This window comes from Notechis scutatus, chromosome 2 (genome assembly GCF_049901735.1).
Source record: "Notechis scutatus isolate UNSWTSFEM ecotype Mainland chromosome 2, rNotScu1.2, whole genome shotgun sequence".
NCBI classification, from domain to species: domain Eukaryota; kingdom Metazoa; phylum Chordata; class Lepidosauria; order Squamata; family Elapidae; genus Notechis; species Notechis scutatus.
Genome location: NC_142010.1, coordinates 8,684,124 through 8,708,555, shown reverse-complemented (window position 1 = coordinate 8,708,555; position 24,432 = coordinate 8,684,124). Strand labels below are relative to the sequence as shown.

At 44.7% G+C, this 24,432-nt stretch overlaps 4 protein-coding genes across 4 annotated transcripts in view; all 4 read right to left on the bottom strand.

The window, feature by feature from the left end:
- The window catches only part of LOC148131703 (uncharacterized), a 23,798-nt gene extending 4,857 nt beyond the window's left edge, over positions 1–18,941 (bottom strand). Inside the window, exons 1-2 of the mRNA XM_087953101.1 lie at positions 18,830–18,941; positions 6,961–7,160 (exon numbers count right to left, since the gene is read on the bottom strand). The gene's annotated coding sequence lies outside the window, so the exon portion shown is untranslated. The remainder of the gene's footprint in view (positions 1–6,960; positions 7,161–18,829) is intronic.
- Positions 1–24,432, bottom strand: part of LOC113432086 (uncharacterized) — a 110,475-nt gene that overhangs the window by 81,097 nt on the left and 4,946 nt on the right. The window lies entirely within an intron of this gene.
- The window catches only part of LOC113427233 (uncharacterized), a 47,247-nt gene that overhangs the window by 17,870 nt on the left and 4,945 nt on the right, over positions 1–24,432 (bottom strand). The window lies entirely within an intron of this gene.
- Positions 7,391–24,432, bottom strand: LOC113427236 (uncharacterized). The gene is given in 2 exon segments (XM_087953354.1): positions 7,391–12,801; positions 23,593–24,432. Coding segments are annotated over 2 exon segments (3,399 nt in total). The 5' UTR covers positions 24,346–24,432; the 3' UTR covers positions 7,391–10,155.

Below are 24,432 nucleotides of genomic sequence, written 5' to 3'. Positions count from 1 at the left end.
ATTAATTTACGTTCTTCCTGGCCAGTCTCCTAGAGTCCCAGGGACTGGGTGAGATTATCCATTCGAACCCGGTTCCACATTGCCCGGCAGGCAAGGCTTCCAGGTCCAACAAAGGGGCTGGGGGTGGGACTTCCTCCCCTCCCTCAAGCTCCCATACCGCAGGCATCTTAACTGCCTGCAAAGTGCAAGCTTACCTTTGTGCCGTGGTTGATGCCAGAGGAAAAGTGAGCCAGCCAGGGCTGAGCCGTCGCCACTTAGCTGTCCGCCAGCCCGCATCTCGTCCCCTGATGCTCCTCGGATCCTCCACAGCTGCTGGGGCTCGCAGCTGCCTGGGGGAGTGCAGCACGCATCTACCTGCATTGGCCCTCTGCCTGCCACCCCTCTCTCACCTGGCCGAGTATTTTAGCCGAGTGCAGGCCGCCAAGGAAGATCTGCTCTCACGAGGCTTGACTTGCACCATTCTCACAGAATGCGGCCTGCATTCAGCCAAAGTGCACAGGCCAGCGGGCGGCAGAGGGAAGGGGCGGCAGGTTAAGGGGTGATGCAGGCCCGGGCACCATAGCATTGTGCTCACTGGTCGCCCCCTCCCCCCACCCCTAGGAAGCAAGGCCAAGCAGCTGAGGAGAATCCAGGCAGGGAGCAAGATGCAGGCTTGTGGGGACCCGAGCGGTGATAGGTCAGCCCTGCTTGCCTTCCTCTCTGCCACCAGTGAGCCAGGTAAGCTGGAGGCTGGGGACGGTTGGGGGTGGGGGAAACTTGCTAGGCCGCGAAAGCTGCATGGGCAGCTCCTGTGGCTAAGCAAGCTAGGCAAGTGGGGTGGGGGGGAACCTTGCTAGGCTGCGAGAGATGCATGGGCGGCAAAGCCATTTTGATCAAAACAAAACAAAACAAAACCTATCAACACAAAGTTCTCACACCAACCATCAAGTTCAATGATGAAGACATGATCATTTGGGCTTGTTTTGAAGCCACAGGACCTGGCCTTTTTGCAGTCATTGAGTAATCTATGAATTCCCCTCTATTCTAAAGTATTCAGAATCAGAATAGACCTGGAAGGGACCTTGGAGGTCTAGTAGTCCATCCCTCTGCTCAAGCAGGAGATCCTAACCCATTTTAGACAAGTGACTGTCCAGTGTCTTCTTCAAAACTTCCAGTGATGAAGCACCCACAAGGTCTGAACGCCAGCTGTTCTACAGATTAATGTCCTCACTGTTAGGAAGTTTCTCCTTAATGCCAGGTTGCTTCTCTCATTGATTAGTTTCCATCCATTGTGTCTTGCCCTGCCTTCAGGTGCTTTGGAAATTAAGTTGACCTCATCTTCTTTGTGGCAGCCTCTCAAATACTGGAGCACTGCTATCATGTCCCCTCTAGTCCCTCTTTTCTGTAAACTAGCCAAACCCAAATCCTACAACTGTTCTTCAGGTTTTAGTCTCCAGGCCTTTAATCAACTTTTTCAAAGTCTTTGTACTTTTTGTACTTTGTACTCTTTGTACTTTTTCAAAGTCTCAACATTTTTTTTTGTAATTTGACCAAAACTGGATGCAGTATTCCAGATATGGACTTACTAAGGCTTTATAAAGTGGTGCTAATATTTCACGTGATTTTTATTCTAGAGTCAAATGTGAGATCACCTGTCCAATAGCTGGGAGTTGCACCAAGTGCTACAATGACCACAAATTTGTGGACAAGCTATACGTCTGCTTTTACAGCGCCATGATAACTTTTTTTTTTAAACAAATTTTATTGATTTTTTAAAGACCAACAAAACATAGGACATAAAGGCATAAAACCTCCTTTCTAAAAAAAGTACTTATAAGTTTTAACAAGGCAAATAAAACATTATTTTTTAAGGCATAGTTCCACATTATCACATTTCCATTTAAGCACATATACATCTTTTCCAAATTTCTCATTATTTCTCCCTTCACTTTTATTCAATTATATTTCTTTCTATCAAGGTTTTATTAATTCTCAATCAAATATAAACATTTATACAGCATAGTTCCAAATTATCACATTTCCATTTAAACACCTATATATCTTTTCCGAATTTCTCATTCTTTCTCCCTTCACTTTTATTCAATTATATTTCTTTCTATCAAGGTTTTATTAATTCTCAATCAAACATGAACACACAAAATACAAAACATAAAACAAGACATAAAAACATAAAACCTCCTTAATTATCATTTGTACATGCCTTTTCCAAATTTCTCATTATTTCTTCCTTTAGTTTTATTCCTCCAAGGTTTTATTAATTCTCAATCAAACATAGCTAACCAAAACACAAAACATAAAACTTCTTTTGAAAAGTGGCTTAGCCCCGGGTTACATCTTTTTTTACAGACCTAAATCAAATTCATGCTCACCTTATATACCATTCTTATCTTATTTACCATTCTATATTTTCTATATAACTTCTCCCTTCTTTTCACTTTCTTAATTATATTTTGTTTATTTCATCTTATTTTAAAATCATTATACTTGTATCTTTTGTCCGTTCTTTTCCAATTATCTATTTATCTCTTCTCTTTAACAGAAAAATTCCCCTGTAATCACTTTTAAAGTGTGACGCCTATCTTTCCCCTAAAATAACACTTAAAATAATACATAATTTCCGTTCTGATTCTGCTTAGTACATTCTACATATTGCATTTTAAAATAAAAGAATAAATTTATAATATAGTTAAATATATAATTTCCATTCTAATTCTAATTCTACTTAATACATTATTTTAAAATAAGAAAATGAAATAGTAAATTTATAACATTAAGACAATAACGAATTAAACTATAACTAAACATTAATCATTTTACACATTCTCTTTAATATTTTATTAAATATTGAGATCTATCATTATTAAACATTTTAATATTTTAATATTTTGTTAAATCTTATAATACCGTGTTTCTCCAACAATACGGCCTCCACCAATAGGAAGCCCCAGCATGATTTATTGGCATAAAATCAAATTAAGTCCCTCCCCCCAAATTAAGGCCCATATTAAACATGCGAAATGGGGGGGGGGAATGGCGGGGGGTGGCTTGCCGTGAGGAAGTACTTTGTTGCATGCCCGGATATGGTGCTGCCTGCGTTGGTGGAGCACTTCATATCGGGAGACCTTCCGCCACCGTTAATTTCCCTTCCCCCTTGCTGCCGTAGCGTTACAGCAACACCGCGGCGTTTGGTGCAGCCACGTGCAGCCAGTCAGGGCTCCTCCCTGCAACCGGAGCCCTGAGGAGACACTTGGCTTCAGGCGCTCCTGTGGCCGCCTTCCCTTTGCCTTCGATGGTAAAGTGAATTATTTTAAAAACCTCCGCTCATCCCATCAGGGCCGTGTGAGCTGAGCAGAGCCGGGAAAGCAAGCCGCGGGTGTTTCCTGGTTCTGCCCAGCCCGTACGGCTCTGCCGCGGCCCTGGCGGGATGAGCGGAGGTTTTAAATAATTCACTTTGCCTTCAAGGCAAAGGGAAGGCGGCCACAGGAGCGCCTGAAGCCAAATATACCAACAACAAAAGGCAAATCCTCAAGGTGGGCTGGAGGGAGGTGGCTACGTGCCCCCCGGGCTGCTTCAATGCAAGGTCCTGACTTGCAGCATCCTGCTGTTGCCGCCGCGTCCTTTTCGCTGCCGCCTCCTCCCTCTCCGACTGCGAAACTCGTGTGCTTCGCCAAATGCTCCGAGCGAGGCGAGCTCTTTCATACATAGAGAGAGAGGGAAAGACGCCGGCGTGCTCTGAGAGGCTGGCTCTTTTCTCTAGCCGAGGCTGACAGGAAGTGCCTCAAGGGCCGTGGCAGGCAAGCCGCGGGTGTTTCCTGGTTCTCCCCAGCGCGCATGGCTCTGCCACGGCCCTGGCGGGATGAGCGGAGGGCCCGGCGGGGAGGCACTCGTTGCCTTGGTGACATTTCGGGTGCCTCCGCCGCCTCCTCGCCCATCGCAGGTGGCGGTGGCGGAGGCAAGCGGCGGCGCTTCGCTGAGGGAAAAAGAAGACAGCGCAGCCACCTTGCTTGCTTTCCCACCTGCCCGCCCCAGATGGCCTCAGGAGCGGCGGCAGTGGCAGCAGGCGCGCACACTCCTGCCGGCGAAGGGAGGAGAGGCGAGGAAAGAGAGGGGAGTGCGGCAGCAGCGGCTCTCACAGTATCGTCTCATAGCGGGGCAAGGCTGGCAAGCTGAGGTGGCCGCACCAGAGAGCGTCACTGCCGACCCGTCGTGAGGATAAAGGAGCGGGATAGAGATTCAGTCAGATGTCAGCCTCGGCTAGAGAAAAGAGCCAGCCTCTCGGAGCACGCCGACGTCTTCCCTCTCTCTCTATGTATGAAAGAGCTCGCCTCGCTCGGAGCGTTTGGCGAAGCACACGAGTTTCGCAGTCGGAGAGGGAGGAGGCGGCAGCGAAAAGGACGCGGCGGCAACAGCAGGATGCTGCAAGTCAGGACCTTGCATTGAAGCAGCCCGGGGGCACGTAGCCACCCCCTCCAGCCCACCTTGAGGATTTGCCTTTTGTTGTTGATACTTGGCTTCAGGCGCTCCTGTGGCCGCCTTCCTTTGCCTTGAAGGCAAAGTGAATTATTTAAAACCTCCGCTCATCCCGCCAGGGCAGCGCAGAGCCGTACGGGCTGGGCAGAACCAGGAAACACCCGCGGCTTGCTTTCCCGGCTCTGCTCAGCTTGCACGGCCCTGATAGGATGAGCAGAGGTTTTTAAAATAATTCACTTTACCATCGAAGGCAAAGGGAAGGCGCCACAGGAGCGCCAGAGTGTCTCCTCAGGGCTCCGGTTGCAGGGAGGAGCCCTGACTGGCTGCACGTGGCTGCGCCTAAACGCCGCGGCGTTGCTGTAATGCTACGGCAGCAAGGGGGAAGGGAAATTAACGTGGCGGAAGGTCTCCCGAACATCCAAGCTGTGCCGCCCACCCACCCGAGGATGCAAGGGGGAAAATTAAGTCACCCCCAAAAAGACGGCCTAGCCGGTTTTTCGGGGGTCAAAAAAAAATAAGGCCCGGCCTTATTATGTGAGAAACACGGTATTCCAATGGACTATTTCAAATGCAAATACTACAATACTATCTTATGTACTCTTGCATAATCTTTCTTTAATTATACTCTATCCTTTATCTCTGAAAAAGATCTGCTTTTTTGCATCTTGTTTCAGGCCTTAGTGGCTTTCCCCCCCTTTTTCCCTCCCTTTCTTCTCCAGTCTGGTCTTTTTGCCCCCCCTCTCCTAACCTCCACCTTTTTAACTTCCCCTCTCTGTTGTATTTCTCTTTTCTGTTGCTTTCTAACATTGTACCTTTTTTTCACCTTATTTTTCTTTTTCTTGGTTGTTTTATTAAATCTTAAATTCTCATTTTTCCTTCCTCTCTTCCTATTTTCTTTCTTAATTGAACTTTTTTGTCCATTATAAATGGCTTCTTCCTCTTCTTCTTCTCCTTCTTCCTCATGTATTTGCTGATATGTAGAAACCGCCATTTCTAAAAAGTGGAAGACAGCTCCCAAAGAATCCTTGCCTTCTTGTTCTCTTTGCTTTAATTTTTCATATTCCATTTTTAATTCATCCACAGATAGTGCCATTGTAAATTTTTAAGAACAACCCAGATGTTTTTAATCTTAAAGTAATTTCCAAGTGTCAAAGTTATCAAACAATCCAAACAGACACAAAATATTTCCTCTTCTTCTCTTTGCAGTTTTTCCTCCTGGGGCAAAATCCCAAAATATATTTTAAAGCCATATTACAGTTAGTTGCTGATCTTATAATCTTCAAGGCGTCTCCTCCAACAAATTTTTAAAGGTTTTTTTAGTCCTCTCCTTCCCACTTATAACAAAGAGCTTATTTTTACCTTAAAGAAGCAGGTTTTTCAGTGCTCATTTGCTTTCTCCGTAAGGAAGGGGAGTGAACTTTCCTTTCAGCACTTTCGCCGTTTTAACAACTTCTTTTGGAAACAAATGTATCAATCCAAAAGTCAGGTTTCCAGGGTGTTTAAAAGTATCTTAATGTCCCGGTTCAGCCAAGAAAACTTCTCCTTCTGATTCTTCCTCCTGCACAAATCTTATCCGGTTGAAGATTCCTTTGTGGCTGCCATTTCTGACAGCCGCTCCACCGCCTCAGGAAAAAGGAGTCTAGCCGGCTGGGGAAAGGGGTTGTGATGTCCCCAGACCCCTGCCCGGATCTCCTCTATCTTCCGCTGCCCCTCCGGGGTAGTGACAACCCCCAAATCCACTTGGATCGGGGGTACCTCAGCGGCGAGCGCAGCAGGGACCCGCAGAAATGCGGATTCCTGCCGCCGCCGAAGCCTTACAACCGGAAGTCCCAGCGCCATGATAACTTTGAAGGCTCAGGGAATAAGTGGTAAGTGAGGGCTACCTATACAAATGAACATCCCAAAAAGTCCTCCATAGTTATTTTTTTCTTTAACAAAGTGCTAGGTTAAGTACAGTTGAACCAGATTAATACATGGATGAAGCACGAATAGGAAATATAATGCTTGTTGGCTAGACATGGAAATTTAAAAAAAAACATCTCAGAAGAGAGCAGAGGAAGATCAGTCCTATATTGTTGCCAAGAAAACAGCAGGTCCATAACAGAATAACCGAGCTGGAAGGGACCTTGGAGGTCTTGTAGTCCAATCCCTGCACAGGCAGGAGACTTTGTATCATTCCGGATTAATTCCTGTCCCGTCTCCTCTTTAAACCCTTCAATGATGAAGAACTCACAACTTTTGGGGGCAAGCTCTTCCCAAGGAATTAAGCTTAATTTGAAGGAGGATTTTTAAAATCTTCCCACCAGCAGAAAATTGCGGCCACCACTGTTAAAGCTTGGAGCACCAGTGGACTCAAAATCTGGGGAGGGAAGAAACATGTAGCAGCAGCTGATATGCTTCAGCCTAGTTGCTTCTCTGCTTCCACATCCCGGAGGAAACCCAACAGCCCTACTTGCTCCCAGCCTCTCCTCCCACCTGACCTCAACTCACCTTCCAGCTGCTGCTTGGACCCTGGGAAGAGCAGAAAAATCACTCTGCACACCACCTTCCTCCCAGGAGTGATCCGGAAGAAGCAGCTCCTCTCCTCCCATCCTTTCTAGCAGTGCTCTACTCGATGGTTTTAACTCCTTTAAGCTCAACCACAGACGCCTTTTAAGGGCTTTCTAGTCACTGATAAGTGACTGCCGCTCCTAGGAAGCAAAAGAACAGGCTTGTCTGTCTCTAACGTGTTTGTAAGATGTTTTCACTGATTAAATGCTACCAGGTCGTTTTTCCAGTCCTAGCAACCTATCTTTGCAACTGATCCATGTGAAATGTGACACTAAAGTAGGTTGTGAAGATTAGCTATGTGCTGATCCCTAAATGTTTATAAAGTTCTTACAGAATTACATGGAGTTGGAAGAGACCAACCTCTCCAAGCAGGAGACCCTATACTGTTCCAGACAAATGGCTGTCCAATCTCCTCTTTAAAAACCCCATTGATGGAGCACCCACAACTTCTACAGGCAAAGCATTTCCACTGATTGTTGTCACTGAAAGGTAATTTCTCCTTGACTCTAGGATGGATGTCTTTTTGATAAGTCTCCCTCTTTTACTCTTTGTGCTCCTCTGAGGGACATTGGACAATAGGTCCACCCCCTTTTTTCTGTTTCAGCCCCTCAAATATTGAAAGACTGCTATGATGTAACCCCAAACCTTCTCTGTGTTAGACTAGACCAGGGCTCTGCAGCCTTAAACACTCTGAGCCATTTGGTTAGGTTTCCCACAGGGAGGGAGAGTGGGGGGGAGATTAAAAATAATATGGGCTTCGGGCTGAGCAGGGAAGGAAAATGTAATAAAACATAATCTATTGTCTAGCAGAAAATAATTTAGCTGACCTCATGACAAAACTATTAAGTGTACAAAAACACAAAGATCTTGTGAAACAATTTAGTTTCAATGCTGCCCAGCTATAAATTGGTGGGGTGTTAGGATATTAAATTTAGTAGCTGAAACAGTAAAATTGTACAATGGGCAAGAACAGGCAGTTCTAAGTTGATTGGTTGGAGAGTGCTGGCTCCTGTATGAGGCAATCTACGCTCTGATTGGTTGCTGTGGATGTAAAGGGGGAGTTTCCCATTTTTCCCGCTTTTTTTCTTCTCTCTGCTCTGTATCCTATTTGGATTTACCTCAGGATGTTTCTGTGTTCCTGACCATCTTGTTTGCTGTAAATATGTTAAATTTATTCATTTATACAAAACTACAATTTTGCCTCAGTGTCTCTGATTTCATTTGGAAACTTGCTGCATAATTCCCTGATGGAGGACTGTCCCCATTACACCCAGAAAATAAATCCATTTGCAGTGGATGTCTTTTGCTGGAAACATCACGGGGAGGAAAGAATTGTTGTAGTATCCAGCTGATGGATTAGCCAGAAGGATGTAAAGGATCCTGGTGAGAAAAAGCATTTCTGCTCTGGGAGGTCCCCTTCCTCTGGGACACATGGAGGAGTTTGGGATTATGAGCGCACACAAATGAGCCTGAGCTCTTCCCAAGAAGCTGCCACGGGGATCACAGTCGCTTCTTAAAAGACCCCTCAACATGGTTTGGAAACCGCAGGTTTGGAGAAGGCTGAAGCAGATGTGGCTCTTATTGATTTGGAGTTAATAGACTCAATGCATGATGAATTGGGCTTTCTTAATAAGACTGGAGAATGGACTTACCATATCTAACTGAAAAACCATTTGGAAAATAGATCGACCAAGAGGTTTTATGATTTGGGGAAATAAGACACAACTGTTGTCTTATTGTTCTCAACTAAAATCAAGAAAACATTTTATTAATAAGAATCAAACATAGATATTTCATCACTGATAGATCGGACAATGATTGTGGTGATTTGTGGTAAATAAACAGTTCTAAACTTTATACAAATTAAACGGAATAGTAGATTATTAATAAAGTGCTTTGATGTTTAACTTTGTTGTTGGTTCACCCGTTAATTACAATACCTTTGTACAGAATAATGTAGATAGAGGAACGTCAAACTAGTTGTAAATAGAGGTATAAGTTTATAAATTTTGGACTGCTTCAGAAGGGGAGGAAACTGATACTGCTCCAATATATTTAGTAATATTTTATTGGGGGGATAATATAGGTAAACTGCTTTTATCTTTTTTTAATGCACGTTTTTCTTTTTAAATGTTTTGTCCTTGTTTTGTTTTTGAAAAAAACCTTTGTTTTTGTTTGGAGTTTATATTAATTTTCTGAATAAAATATTTTTTTAAAAAAATAAGTCCCCTTGCCAGAAGAAAGTTCATGAGGCTGCTCTGTACCTATTCTCCAAATGGCCTCTAAATTCATAGAATCATAGCATCATGGGGTTGTTTGTATTGTACAGCAGCAGTGTAAAGTGATTGTGTATCATTTCTTGTTGTATTGATACTATTTCTGTTGATGCAGCCTAGGATTGCATTGGCTTTTTTGGCAGCTGCAGCCCAATACTTTTTCAAGTGGTACTTGTCCAATTATCATGCGTCACAAGGATTCATGGCCTGCCCTTTTGGAGATCTGTGGGAGGCAGCCATCCACAATTCCTTACAAAATGTTAGTTTGTCCCACTCCCATGCAACAGTGATGCAGAAGCAGCTACCATTTTGACACATAGGCAGACATGGCAAAATGGCGGCTGCTTCCACTAGTCCTCCACATGGCTCAAGAATGAATCCTACATACAGACCCAAAAGTTGGGGTAGGGGAGACTAGGCCTCCAAGAGATTCCCCCAGCCCTGAGATAGTTACTGTTCCATTTAACCATGTGCACATTTATTTAACAGCTTCATTAGGGAGAGCAGGGAGTGGGAGTAGTTAAGGTAATCTCACTTAACAATCACTACTTCTATAGTGGCTGGGGTATTATGGGGCTCAAAATCTGGATGTTGGAATTCCACATGTTGGAATTCCATGATCAATATACAAAAACCACCACCCAGAAACCTTTTTGAGGAGTTCCACAACTTTTGCAAAGGAAATATCCAGAAACTTCTGCTAATAATCAGAAACAGGTAGTTAGACTTTATCAAACTAAGATTCTTTTCTATCCACCTACAAGTCTAATGGTGAGATGTATTTGACTAAAAAGCATTAGCCAGAATTCAAATAGTACATTCCTGGCCTACACTCCAAATGAGAGTTCAGAAATGAAATTCAAGCCTTCTCTAAACACATCAACTTTTGACTCAAGTGGATTTCCTTGTGGACAATAAGGGATGATTTATGCCTGAAGCATTGTTCACAGAGAGGACATTTGAAAGGTTTCTCTCGTGTGTGAGTCATCTGGTGTCTTGTGAGGTGGAAATTTTTAATGAAACGTTTGCCACAATCAGGACATTCAAAGGGTTTCTCTCCTGTGTGAGTTCTCTGGTGTATCACCAGGTTGGAATTCTGACTGAACTTTTTATAACAAACAAGACATTCAAATGGTTTCTCTCCTGAGTGAGTTCTCTGGTGAATCACCAGACTAGAATTCACACTAAAACTTTTCCCACAATCAGGACACTGATACGGTTTCTCTCCTGTGTGAGTCCTCTGGTGATTCACCAGGTGGGAATTCTAACTGAAACTTTTCCCACAATCAGGACACTGATACGGTTTCTCTCCTGTGTGAGTCCTCTGGTGTATCACCAGGCTGCAGTATTGACTGAAACTTTTCATACAATTAGGACACTCAAAGGGTTTCTCTCCAGTGTGTGTCCTCTGGTGTATCACCAGGCTGGAATTGAGACTAAAACGTTTCCCACAATCAACACATTCAAAGGATTTTTCTCCTGTGTGAATCCTTTGGTGTTTCACCAGACAGAAATTCTGACTGAAACTTTTTGCACAATCAGGACACTGATACGGTTTCTCTTTGTGAATTCGTTGGTGTTTCACCAGGCTGGAATTATGACTGAAACGTTTCCCACAATCAGGACATTCAAAGGGTTTCTCTCCTGTGTGAGTTGTTTGGTGTATCACCAGGCTAGAATTGTGACTGAAACTTTTCCAACAATCAGGACATTCAAAGGGTTTCTCTCCTGTGTGAGTCCTCTGGTGTATCACCAGGCTGGAACTGTGACTGAAACTTTTCCCACAATCAGGACACTGATACGGTTTCTCTCCTTTGTGAATTCTTTGGTGTTTCACCAGGCTAGAATTATGACTGAAACTTTTCCCACAATCAGGACATTCAAAGGGTTTCTCTCCTGTGTGAGTCCTCTGGTGGTTCACCAGGCTGCAGTACCGACTGAAACTTTTCCCACAAATAGGACATTCAAAAGGCTTATCTCCTGTGTGAGACCTTTGGTGTATGATCAGGCTGGAACTGTGACTGAAACATTTCCCACAATCAGGACACTCATAGGGTTTTTCTCCGGTATGTATCCTCTGGTGGTTTACCAGGTTGGAATTTTGACTGAAACTTTTGCCACAATCTGGGCACTCATATGGTTTCTCTCCTGTGTGAGTCCTCTGGTGGTTGACCAGTTGGGAATTCTGACTGAAACCTTTCCCACAATCAGGACACTGATACGGTTTCTCTCCTGTGTGAGTCCTCTGGTGATTCACTAGGTGGGATTTATGACTGAAACTTTTTCCACAATCTGGGCACTGATACGGTTTCTCTCCTGTGTGAGTCCTCTGGTGATTCACTAGGTGGGATTTATGACTGAAACTTTTGCCACAATCTGGGCACTCATATGGTTTCTCTCCTGTGTGAGTCCTCTGGTGATTCACTAGGTGGGATTTATGATTGAAACTTTTCCCACAAACTGGGCACTCATGTAGTTTCTCTCCTGTATGAGTCCTCTCGTGGTTCACCAGTTGGGAATTCTGACTGAATCTTTTCCCACAATCCAGACACTTATACGGTTTCTCTCCTGTGTGAGTCCTCTGGTGATTCACTAGGTGGGACTTATGACTGAAACTTTTCCCACAATCTGGGCACTCATGTAGTTTCTCTCCTGTGTGAGTCCTCTGGTGGTCCACCAGGTGGGAATTCTGACTGAAACCTTTCCCACAATCAGGACACTGATACGGTTTCTCTCCTGTGTGAGTCCTCTGGTGATTCACCAGGTGGGAATTCTGACTGAAACTTTTCCCACAATCCAGACACTCATATGGTTTCTCTCCGGTGTGAATCCTCTGGTGATTCACAAGGTGGGACTTATGACTGAAACTTTTCCCACAATCTGGGCACTGATACGGTTTCTCTCCTGTGTGAGTCCTCTGGTGGTTCACCAGGTGGGAATTCTGACTGAAACCTTTCCCACAATCAGGACACTCATACGGTTTCTCTCTTGTGTGAGTCCTCTGGTGATTCACCAGGTGGGAATTCTGACTGAAACTTTTCCCACAATCCAGACACTCATATGGTTTCTCTCCTGTGTGAGTCCTCTGGTGATTCACTAGGTGGGACTTATGACTGAAGCTTTTTCCACAATCTGGGCACTGATACGGTTTCTCTCCTGTGTGAGTCCTCTGGTGACTCACCAGGTGGGAATTCTGACTGAAACTTTTCCCACAATCAGGACACTGATACGGTTTCTCTCCTGTGTGAGTCCTCTGGTGATTCACCAGGTGGGAATTCTGACTGAAACTTTTCCCACAGTCAGGACACTGATACGGTTTCTCTCCTGTGTGTGTCCTCTGGTGTTTTACCAAGTCATAATTCTGAATGAAACTTTTCCCACAATCAGGACATTCAAAGAATTTCACTCCTGTGTGTGTGTTCCGATGTTTCATGAGTCTAGAATTGTGACTAAAACTTTTTCCACAATCAGGAATTTCAAAGGGTTTGTCTCCTGTGTGTGATTTCTGCCTCGTATAAATCACCTGGTGTTTCACCAAGTTGACGTGCATGCTAAAGCTCCATTCCTGTATGGTCCTTCCATCAAGCATAAGGGAGCTGTTTTGATCAAAGTTTTTGTCACATTCATAGTATTTGTGTGGATTTTCTCCAATGTGAATCATTTTGTGCATAATCAGCCATGATTTGAAGTCTGTACTTTTCCCACAATATGCATGTCAGTGGAGCTTTTCCATCATTTGTGATATTTTGTTTAATGGTGGTTTGATTGCGGCTATTGTTCCCTTCCTTACAGGGCAAGATTTGCATTACTGTATGCCCTATGTGGCTATTCAATTGACCTTTCCCTGTGACTTCCAGACACTGCCCTCTTTTTCTGAATGGAAAAATAATCTCCTTTGACTTTTCATGAAATGTATCTTTGAGTTCCACATACTCCACATTTTCCAGCTAAAAATCTCCTCTTAATTTTCTCTCCTTTGTGTCTCACCTACTGGGTAAGGAGAAGAATTGTGTGTTTTCTGTAGGAAATGGAAAATATTTTGATTTCTAGCGTGATTTCATTTCCTTTTCAAAGTTGCTTGTTATTCCCAGTTGTCCAGAGTGCTCTTATTGGCATCCTCTTTTTCTGTAAGATTCAAGTAAAAGTATAACTTTAATTATTTATAAAATGGTTGCATAAGATGTCATAAAAGGAAAAAAAGAATACATTACAGCTAAAAAACATGCCACAATGCTAGAATAGCCTCTTATATTAGTTATGATTCATTTGTCACACTGAAGATTACCGAGATCCAAGTTCACATAGCCATTCAATCATGAAATTCTCTTTTTGAGTTGAACCAATTACAAATTCTTAGTATGGCAATTATTGGGTAGAACCTCTGTAATTAAGATGAATGTAACATAGAACATAGAATAAGAGAGCTGGAAGGGACCTTGAAAGTCTTCTGGTCCAACCCCCCGCTAAAGCAGGAGACCCTATATCATTTCAGACAAGTGGCTGTTGAGTCTCTTTTTGAAAACCTCCAGTGATGGAGGACACACAACTTTTGAAGGCATGCTATTACTTTTGTTGATTTCTCTAATCCAGGGGTGTCAAACCCGTGTTGTCATGGTGTCACCATGTGATGTGCCGTGACTTTTTCCCCTTCGCTAAACCGGGCGTGGGCATGGCCAGCATGTGACGCATCCGGCCCGTGGGCCACACCATGCAGCCCGTTCCAGGCAGCGGGGATTGGAACGGGTCAAAAATGGGGCACGCAGAGGCTGAAAACGGGATGCGGAGGCCAAAAATTAGGCCGAAGGGTGGGAGCCAGTGGGTCGGCAGAGCTTCGGCAACATTTGCTGTATAAGGCACAGACATTTCCACCCATTTTTTTTGTGTGTGTGTGGGGGGGGGTATGCATTTTATACACCGAAAAATATGGTAAATTATTGCAAGATGCTAAGGAAAGAGGAGATTGGGTTTATCAGATTTGAAATTGTACTTAGATGCTTGTTGTTTTGTCTGGCAAGAAGAGTGGGTAACTCTCCAAATTAAGAGATTACTTGAGCTAGAGGGCCATGAATTAAGATTTTGATGGCACAACTACTTATGGTATGACATGGTTAGGGAATGATATAAAGGCAGTGGATTTTGGAAATATAAAGAAGAGTTTTTTATCATTTATGGTGCACATGTGACAAAGCAAAGAAATATTGGAGTAGGATACGCATCTTAATACAGACTCTTAAAGTGATATAAAGATAAAACCAGATAGTTTTCTTTTAGGCTTAATGGATAAAGAACTTGAAAAATGTAACATTGATTATGTATGTATGTATGTATGTATGTATGTATGTATGTATGTATGTATTGATGGCATCAAAATATTTATGCAAAAATGGAAGAATATTTACATTCCCACAGTGGATGAATGGCTGCAAAACCTGATGGAGTTAGCAGAGTTGGCTAAATTGACTGCCTTGATTAAAGAAAAGAACACAATTAATTTAGTTTTTATATGGAAACTGCTTCTAGACTTTGTGCTTGAGGTGGAAAAAAATGAAACCTTGATTTGGAGCTTTGTTTGATTAGATAGGTTTGTTGTTATAAAAATGGCTAGTATATATTATCATATAAAGGTAAAAAAAAGTTGAGGTTTTATGTTAGCACCTTATTCTACTGCAACAAAAGGAGTCAGAAGGCAATGCTTTTCTTTTTCTTTTCCCCTTGACCCTACACTTTTCTCTTGTCCCCTTTCCTTCCCTTATTTTACCATTATTTTCATTTGGTGAAATGAAGCCTAAGGTTCTGCAAGATTTGAAGCACCAGTTTGCCCATAGAAGTTATCAGCTCCAAGTAAGGGCAGAATATATTTTCCACAGCCACTCTGGTGATATCCCAATTCAAGTAGTCTTCACTTAGTGACTGTATTTGACTATGGCATCTGTGTCACTAAGCAGCCTGATCATGAAGCATGATGTCACATGACAGTGCCAACTTACATCTGTTCCTCTGCAGTTCTTAAGCAAATCCCTGTGGGCTGTTAAAGACAATTTCACATGACTGCATTTGCAACTTCCTGCCCGCATCCCCACTGATTTTGCTTTACAGACGCTAGCTGGGAAAGTCACAAGTGAGAATCAAGAGTGTGGGATGCAACCATCATAAAAGTGCAGTGGTTGGCAACACATGAATTGGTGCAACTCCTTTTCCTGCACCTTCATAACCATAGGAACACAAATTAACCACAAATTTGTGGACCAGGTGTTGTTGTTAGTTGCGGAGTCGTGTCCGACCCATCGCGACCCCATGGACAACGTTCCTGCAGGCCTTCGTGTCCTCTACCAACCGCCGTAGTCCATTTAAGCTCACGCCTACTGTTTCAGTGACTCCATTGCAACTTTGAAATCTCATGAAACAAATGGCAAGTAAGGACTAGATATACAACTGAACATCCCAAAAGGTTGTCAATTGCTATTTTTTTAGTTTAACCTGGTTAATTCATGGAATGGGGCACCAATAAAACAATTACTACCAACCTGCCTTCAACCGAGGACCTGTATGCTGCACGAGTCAAAAAGAGGGCTGTAAAAATATTTATATAAACTGTTTCAACTCCTACCCTCAAAACAATGCTATAGAGCACTGCATACCAGAACAATTAGACACAAGGACAGTTTTTTCCCAAATGCCATCACTCTGCTTTAACAAATAATTCCCTCAATACTGTCCAACTATTTACAAAGTCTGCACTACTATTACTATTAATCTTCTCATCACTCCTTATGACCCATCCCCTCCCACTTGTGACTGTATGACTGTAACTTTGTCGCTTGTATCCTTACTATTTATATTGACTGTTTCCTAATATGATTTGATTGCTTATTGTACCCTATGACTATCATTAAGTGTCGTACCTGATGATTCTCGACTCTTGACGAATGTATCTTTTCTTTTATGTACACTGAGAGCATCTGCACCAAGACAAATTCCTTGTGTGTCCAATCATGCTTGACCAAGGAAGAATTCTATTCAATAGGAAATAGTGTGCAAGACAGGGAAGTAAAAAATAAAACAAACCCCCCACAAGTGACTATTGGCAGTCTGATATTGTTGAGGAAACTGCAGGTACATATAGAATAAGAGAATTAAAAGTGGCCTTGGTGATCTTCTAATCAGGCAGGAGAACTTATAGCATTCCGGACAAATTGTTGTCCAATCTCTTCTTAAAAACCTCCAGTGACAGAGCCCCCACAACCTCTGGAGGGAAGCCATTCCCAAAGGATCAACCTTCACTTGAAACACTTTTTAAATCTTCCCACCAGCAGAAAATTGCAGCCACCACTTTAACAGTGTGCGACACCAGAGGACTTAAATTTGGGGAGGGAAGGAACCTGCAGCAGGAGCAGGAGTCGCTGATATTGACCTCACCCCTTTCCTAAATATGCTTCAGCCTAGTTGCTTCTCTGCTTCCACATCATGGAGGAAGCCAAGCAGCCTTACTTGCTCCCAGACTCTCCCCCAACCTGCCCTCAACTCACCTTCCAGCTGCTGCTTTGACCCAGGGAAGAGCACAGGATCCACTCCGCACACCACCTTTTGCCCATTGAGTGATCTGGAAGAGGAAGTTGCTGTGCTTCTCCTTGCCTCCCATCCTTTCTAGAAATATAGTACTTGATGGTTTTAACCCCTTAAAGCTCAACCACAGATGCTTCTACTGTTTTGACGGTTCTAGTCACTGATGCTGCCTATCTGACCGCCATCTTCCATTAAGAGACAAAAGAACACTTTTATATGTGGCTATATGCATACTTTTGTATTTATTTATTCTATCATGTTTATGTAATATATATTAGAGGTGGTGACCCTTTGAGAGCTGTATGCAATGAAATTTCATTGTAATGTATGCTGATTAGTGTACCTTCAAAGTGACAATAAAGTTATTCTAAGTCTAAGTCCTGTCCCTACCTAAAGGGTTTGCAAGATGTTTTTACTGGTTAAATGCTATCAAGTCATTTTCAACTCCTAGAAACCTACCTTTGCAACTGATTTATGTAAAATAGTGAAATGTGATGCTACTTAGCTTGTGAAATTAGCTATGTGCTGAGCCCTAAAGGTTTATGAAGGTCTTACAGAATTACATAAAAAGAGGTGGGAGAGACCAACTCTCCAAGCAGGAGATCCTGGCCTATATTGTTCCAGACAAATGGCTGTCAAATCTCCTCTTAAAAAACCTCCAATGATGGACCACCCTTTGGAGGCAAGCCATAAAAGCTGTCAGGTAATCCTTACTCCTTCTGTTAGACTGGACATATCCTGCAATCATTCCTCCTTTGTTTTAGCCTCCAGTCCTGTTAATATTGTTGTTGATCTTCTCTGCACTCTTTCTAGAGTTGATTTTTTTCAACTTCAGCTGCTGTGCGAGGCACAGCTGCAGTTAAAAAAGCAGGAAAAAAGGGCTTTTTGAAAGGCTGCTTCTCTGCACGCAGAATGCTGATGATGATTTACAGGCGCAGGCCAGCAGCGTGCAGGGAAGCACATCATATATCACCGAACCTCTTAAATGACCGGACTGGTAGTTAACCCTGTCGGATCCCACCCCTGCACAGGATCTCAGGACACTGCAACTGTCATAAATATGAACCAGTTGCCAGTGTAAATCACATGACCATGGGGATATTGCAATGGTCCTAAGTGTAAAAAATGGCCACGAGTCACTTTTTTCAACGTCAATGTCACTTGAGAAATGTCACTAAATGAACCGTTGTAAGTTGAGGTGTATATCAGAGAACCCCCTTCCTCTCTTTGGAAAGCTGTTTGTAAACACAGTGGAAGGCTTTTTTTTTTTAGGGTAGATTGTACAGCCCATAAAAAGGGCTAAAACTAAAATTGAAAACTTCCATGGGTGATGATGATCAGTTAGTGGGGGTGGAGAGAAACAGGGATGCAGCAGTCAGCAGAAAGGGAATCTGGGCAGGTGAGAGACTGAGGCAGATTCAGGGAGTGCATCTCCAAGCAAGCCCACCTGGACAGGGCTGCCCACTGGCCAAGCCCACCTGGACGCCTTTTTCAGGTCTCCGTCACCCGCCATTCAGATGCCAGGGCTTCCTCCAGCCACGATCTCTCTGAACCCAGATCCTCTTCCTCCCCTCCAGACCCTGGGAGGCGGATCCTCCCCAGCAGCGACAGGGGAACATGGGAACGGTGGTGCCCAACATTAGGCGGCCTCACCCTGGGAGCCGGGCTGCACCAAATGTTGGGCTGCGGGGAAGGAGTGGGGGGGGCTTGGAGGGAGGATTTTAAGGGGATCGGAGAGCCGGTCGCGCAACCGAGGAGGAGAAGCGGCGGCGCAGCGGTTCTCACGGAGCAGAAAACCTTACGAGGAAAGGCGGGGACTCGGAAGGGGAGGGGGCGCAACTGGGGAAACCCCACCTCGCTCTCCTTCCCTCCCCCCAGGAATCCCTCCTCCCTTCCCGCACCTGGGGATTCCCCCCTCCTCTTCCTCCCCCCTCCTGGTCCCCTCCCCCTCTCGCAGCGGCCTTGCCCACCTGGCGCTCTCCCCGAGAGGGGATCCCCGCAGGCCTGGCTTAAAAGACGTCGGGAGACCAGAAAGAGGAGCGGGAAGGAAGCTGGATTCCCAGCCCCCTTTCCTGCCTCCTCTCTAGGCGCAAAAGAAAAGCTCTGCGTTTAACCCCTTCGCTGAAGCAACCAAGGGGAAGGGACGACTGGGGCGCCGTCGAGCAATGCCAAAGCCCTCCAACCGGGGACCGCAAAAGACCGTCAACCCACCCCGCTCCCCGCACTGGAAGGCCAAAACACCAAAACCAAAGACCGAGGTTAAATATATATAGAGAGAGAGTTGCATGTGCTAATCTTCACCTCTAAATGCAAATTAGGAATTCATCACTATTGAAGATGGGCAAGAAAGACCTGTAGATGTGTTTGGACTACGACACCCACCATCCTTCACCCTGGTATTAGACATTGGGATTTGCTCAATACAAATACAACATCTCACCTTATATGGTATGTCAAGAGGAGTCTGGTGGCATCTCTTCTGGCTAACAAATTGCATTTAAATGCATAATTCACTCTTACTCTGCCAAAGCGCTATTCGATGCCATCCAATTTTTGGCTCCCATAGACTCACACCCCTCTCCTCCCCCCAAAATATGGAAAATTGCTCACTCTGAGTAGATGATCCATTTCCGGCCTTCCTTCCCCTGTTCTAAAATGAAGGGGAGTGAGTGATAAGGAAGGAAGGAAGAAAAACAGAGATATAAATTAGGAGATACAGGAAGCGTATCCAGGGTTAGCCATACAGGACTCAAGTGCCTATACACAAATGCTCAAAAGTTTTGGGAACAAATGAGGTGAACTTGGAAGAACTAATACATAAGGGTGAGTATGATATGGTTGTCATTTCCGAAACTTGGTAGGATGAAACTCAGGACTGGAATGGACAGATGATGGACAGATATAAACTTCAAAAGAAACGGCCCTAACAAAAGAGGTGAAGTCGCACTATTTGTAAGAGATCACTACATCTCTAAAGAAATGCACAAAATCAAGAATGAAAGCCTTATTCCTAGAGGGGTGATGGGGGTGGGTAATGGTCTTTTGTGGGGTCCCAGCTGGAGCATTTTGCATTGCTCATCATCGGTGCCCCCCTCACCCCCTCACCACAGTAGCTTCAGTGAAGGGGTTAAATGAAAAGAGAGCTTTTCTTGTGTGCCTAGAGAGGCAGAAGGTGGGGGGTGGAATGGGCTGGGAGCCCAGTTTCCATGCTCTTCTGCTCCCCTTCCTGGCCTCCAGCCACTTCTGTCATGCCCCTGTCGGAATCTGACAGGGAGTGGGAGTGTGGCTCCGTTGGCTGTGAAAGAAACTGCGGGAAGGGCACAGTCCGACTGGGCAGAGCAGGGGAGAGGTAGAGCAAGGCAGAGGGAATTCGGAGGAAGACCCAGGCCCACCACCTCTTCATCCTAGGGCACGCAGGGAGGAATGGAGAAGTTGCATGAGATGCGTGGCTTACAGGGGAGGAAAGGGCCCTGATTCCCTTCATTAGCTGCAGCTGGGAACACTGTTTAAAAAGGGAAGCTGCGCACAGCAAGTTGTTGGGAGCAAATCATGAATTATCTGGTATCGTGGAGGCTTATCTGTGTTCCTGGCGTCTTCCCAGCTGTGTGTGTTTTGCTGTGCTTTCAAGTCTGCAATTCCTTCTCCTGCCCTGTCAAGTTAATTACCGCAGCGTGGTTTGTGTGGATTTTTAGTTACAGTTTATATGTACTTTGTTTTCGGACGGAATTTCCTCCACTTAAAGGCTGTTCCTGGGAGAGTTTTTCTCCAGCCAAAGGTAACCTGGACATTGGGGGCAAAGTTGGAGATAATAAAGAGACTCTTCTTGCTTATTTGACTGTGTTGCCTTTATGCCATGCCCTGGGTCATCACACTTCTGTATGCCAGGGCTTCCTTTGAAGGGAAGAGTGCACAAGGGGTGCTAGGTAGGCAAGGATGCTGCAAGAAGGGGAGGGGAGCAGGAGAAAGGACACAATCAGGATAAAAGGGGGAGAATCCCCAGAAGTGGGAAGGGAAGGGGAGACTTCTTGGGGTGAGGACAGACATGTTTTTCCCCAGCTGCCCCCATCTCCTTCTGAGTCCTCATCTTTACTTGCCAGGTTTTCTGCTCTCTGGAAACCGCTGGCCTTTATATAGCCATGTAACTTGGAGAAAAGTGGAAAATTACCAATAAAGGAGAATATTTGTAGCTCAAGTTTGAAATGAGGGGTCCTTGGTGCTCTTTGAGCTTGCTGGCTTTTTTGCAGACGATTCATTACCCAAACTAAGTAATATCAACAGTGCTAGTGAAAGTTGGAAAGGGGAGAATATAATGGAATAATTAGAGGAAGCGGGACTGGCTTGATAGAATGTAAACAGCGATATTTTATTCCAACAACTCAAGTCTCTTTGGAGTTCAACCAACCTGCCTCTTGTGCACACCAGTCTCTCTTTCCCCAAATGCTCTGCAGGCAGTTATTGGAGCTCCCAGGCCTGTCCCTTGACCTGAAATTCTTTTATCGTTCTACAAAATCACAGAACTCTCTTGATCTCTTTGTAATGACATTTGTAAACACAGTGGAAAGCTTCTTTTTCAGCGTAGATCATTATACAACCCGTAAAAGAACTAAAATTGAAATTGAAAACATCCAAAGACATGGCTGTTCCCTTACATGGGCAGAGAGAAACAGGGATTCAGCAGTCACTAGAAAGGGAGGTAAGAGAGGCAGATTCAGGTGCGGCATCTCCAAGCAAGCCCACCTGGACAGGACTGCCCATTGGCCATTGGATGCCTCTCAGGTCTCCCATCACCCTTGAGATGCCATTGGCCTTCTCCTAACACAGTTCAAGCCCTCAGAGGGAGCCCCTCCAGCCACGAGTCCTCTGAACTCAGGTCTCCCTGGGTCCTCCCCTCTTCTTCCCCTCCACATACTGGGAGGCTGATCCTCCCCAACAGTCACAGGGGAACGTGGGAACATTGGTGCCCAACCTTCCGGAAAACACAAGGAGACTTCACCTGGGCTGCACCAAGACGTTGGGCTGAGAGGAAAGAGAGGGGCTTGGAGGAAGGATTTTAAGAGGATTGGAGAGCCGTTCGCAAAAGCAGCAACCAAGGAGGCCAAGCGACTGCATTGCTCATTTTAATGCCAAGCTTTTCAGTAAGTTTACTGTCAAGGGCATTCCCCATACATGCTCCCACATATTAAAAGTTCCTCGGCGTAGGATATTGGGAAAACAAAGTATGAACATTCAGATCAACATTTTGCACCCATAGCGCTCCAGTTTTAAAAAGGACCTTCATTTTGACCTGGCTCAACAACAGTAACTGTGAGAGGAATCCAGGACTCCTAGTGAACAACCACTGGGCTGCAGCTACAGAAAAAGCCAATGCAGTCCTAGTCTGCATCAGCAGAGGGATAGGATGGTATCAAGGTCACATGAAGTGTCCACACTGCATTATACTGCGCTGGTAAGACTACATTAGAATATTCCATCCAGTTTTGGAGAGTAAAACATAAGATGAACGGTTGCAGGAACTGGATATGTCTCTAGTGTCTATCTAACAGAAAGAAGGAATAGGAGTGACATAATAGCAGTCTTTCAATATTTAAGGGACTGACACAGAAAAGAGAGGGTCGACATATTGTCTAAAGCAGGAAAAGAACAGACTTTTAAAAAAGGTTTCTAACCTATAATTAAGGAGAAATTTCCTGCAAGTGGAACCAATTAATCAGTGGAATGGCTTTCCTCAGGGGTGGGATTTAAAAATCCATGGCAACTGGTTTACTGCCCAGTTGCTAGGCGGGCGTGGCCATGATGGGCATGGTCTACTGAAACTTCCTGTTTCCGGCTTCCAGTGGGCCTCCAGAGCTCGGGGGAGGTCGTTTTCCCTCTCCCAAGGGTCCAGAGATTTCCCCATGGCCTCTGGGAGGGCAAAAACAGCTTCCTCCAGACTCTGGAGGCCCGTTTCTGGACTTCCGGAATGACCATTTTTCCCGCTCCCCGAGCCTCCACACAGATCGTGCACTGACCTCCATCGAAAATGGGCTGCGTGGAGATTCCTGGGAGGGGAGGGGCAGAGTGGGTGGGGCCAGCCGGTCGATTGAATTACTGGTTCAGCGAACCAGATATAACTTTAACATCCGGTTCGCATGAACCTTTCCTCCAGAAATTGTGGGTGCTCCATTTGTTAGGAATGGCCTAAGGTCCTCAGGGAGCCAGTGGGATTGGGAAAAGCCTGAGGGTATTCTGTGGGGAAGGCCTGTGGGTGGAAGGAAAAGTCTGGTGGGACCCTGTAAGGGAGAAAAAGCCCTGGGAGAGGAGGAACCAAGGGTTGGGAATCAATAGGTGTCTTGGGGTGTTGGGAGGCCTAGCGATGCTTGGGGGAGCAAGCCTGGGCTTGAGCTAGCCCTGCAAGAGTTTCCCCCAACTCTGAGGTAGCCAGTGTCCTATTTAGGATTTCAATAATCAATATACAAAAAACACCATCCAAAAGCCGTTTTGAGAAATTCCACAAATTTTGTAAAAGGAAATATCCAGTAACCTCTGTTGACAAACACAAAAGTAGTTACCCTTTATCAAACTAATATTTTCCATTTTTTCCCTCCACCAAAAAATATAATCCTGAGAGATGCTGACTAAAACGAATCAAGACGCAATTCAAATTGTCAGTTTCTCACTGACACTTCCAATGGGAAATCAGAAATGAAATTCAAGCCTTCTCTAAACCTGCCAGCGTTTGCCTCATATGGATTACCTTGTGTGCAATAAAGGATGATTTCCGTCTGAAGTACCGTCCACAAACCGAACATCTGAAAGGCTTTTCCCCTGTATGCAAAACTACATGACTTATAAGGCTAGACCTACTACTGAAATCTTTCCCACAATCCGGACATTCGTATGGTTTCTCTCCAGTGTGAGTCCTCTGGTGTATCACCAGGCTGGAATTCTGACTGAAATGTTTCCCACAGTCAGAACATTCAAAGGGTTTCTCTCCTGTGTGAGTCCTTTGGTGTGTCATCAGATTGGAATTCTGACTGAAACGTTTGCCACAATCAGGACATTCAAAGGGTTTCTCTCCTGTGTGAGTCCTCTGGTGTGTTGCCAGGTTAGAATTCTGACTGAAACTTCTGCCACAATCAAGACATTCAAAGGGTTTCTCTCCTGTGTGAGTCCTCTGATGGTTCACCAGGTCAGAATTCTGACTGAAACTTTTCCCACAATCAGGACATTCAAAGGGTTTTTCTCCTGTGTGAGTCCTCTGGTGTTTCACCAAATTGGAATTCCAACTGAAACGTTTGCCACAATCAGAACATTCAAAGGGTTTCTCTCCTGTGTGAGTCCTCTGGTGAATCACCAGGCTAGAATTCTGACTGAAACCTTTCCCACAATCAGGACATTCAAAGGGTTTCTCTCCTGTGTGAGTCCTCTGATGGATCACCAGGTGGGAATTTGCAATGAAACTTTTCCCACAATCAGGACAGTTATATGATTTCTTTCCTGTGTGCATCCTCTGGTGTACCACCAGGTGGGAATTTGCAATGCAACTTTTCCCACAATTGGACCATTCAAAGGGATTTCGCCTGATGTGAGTCCT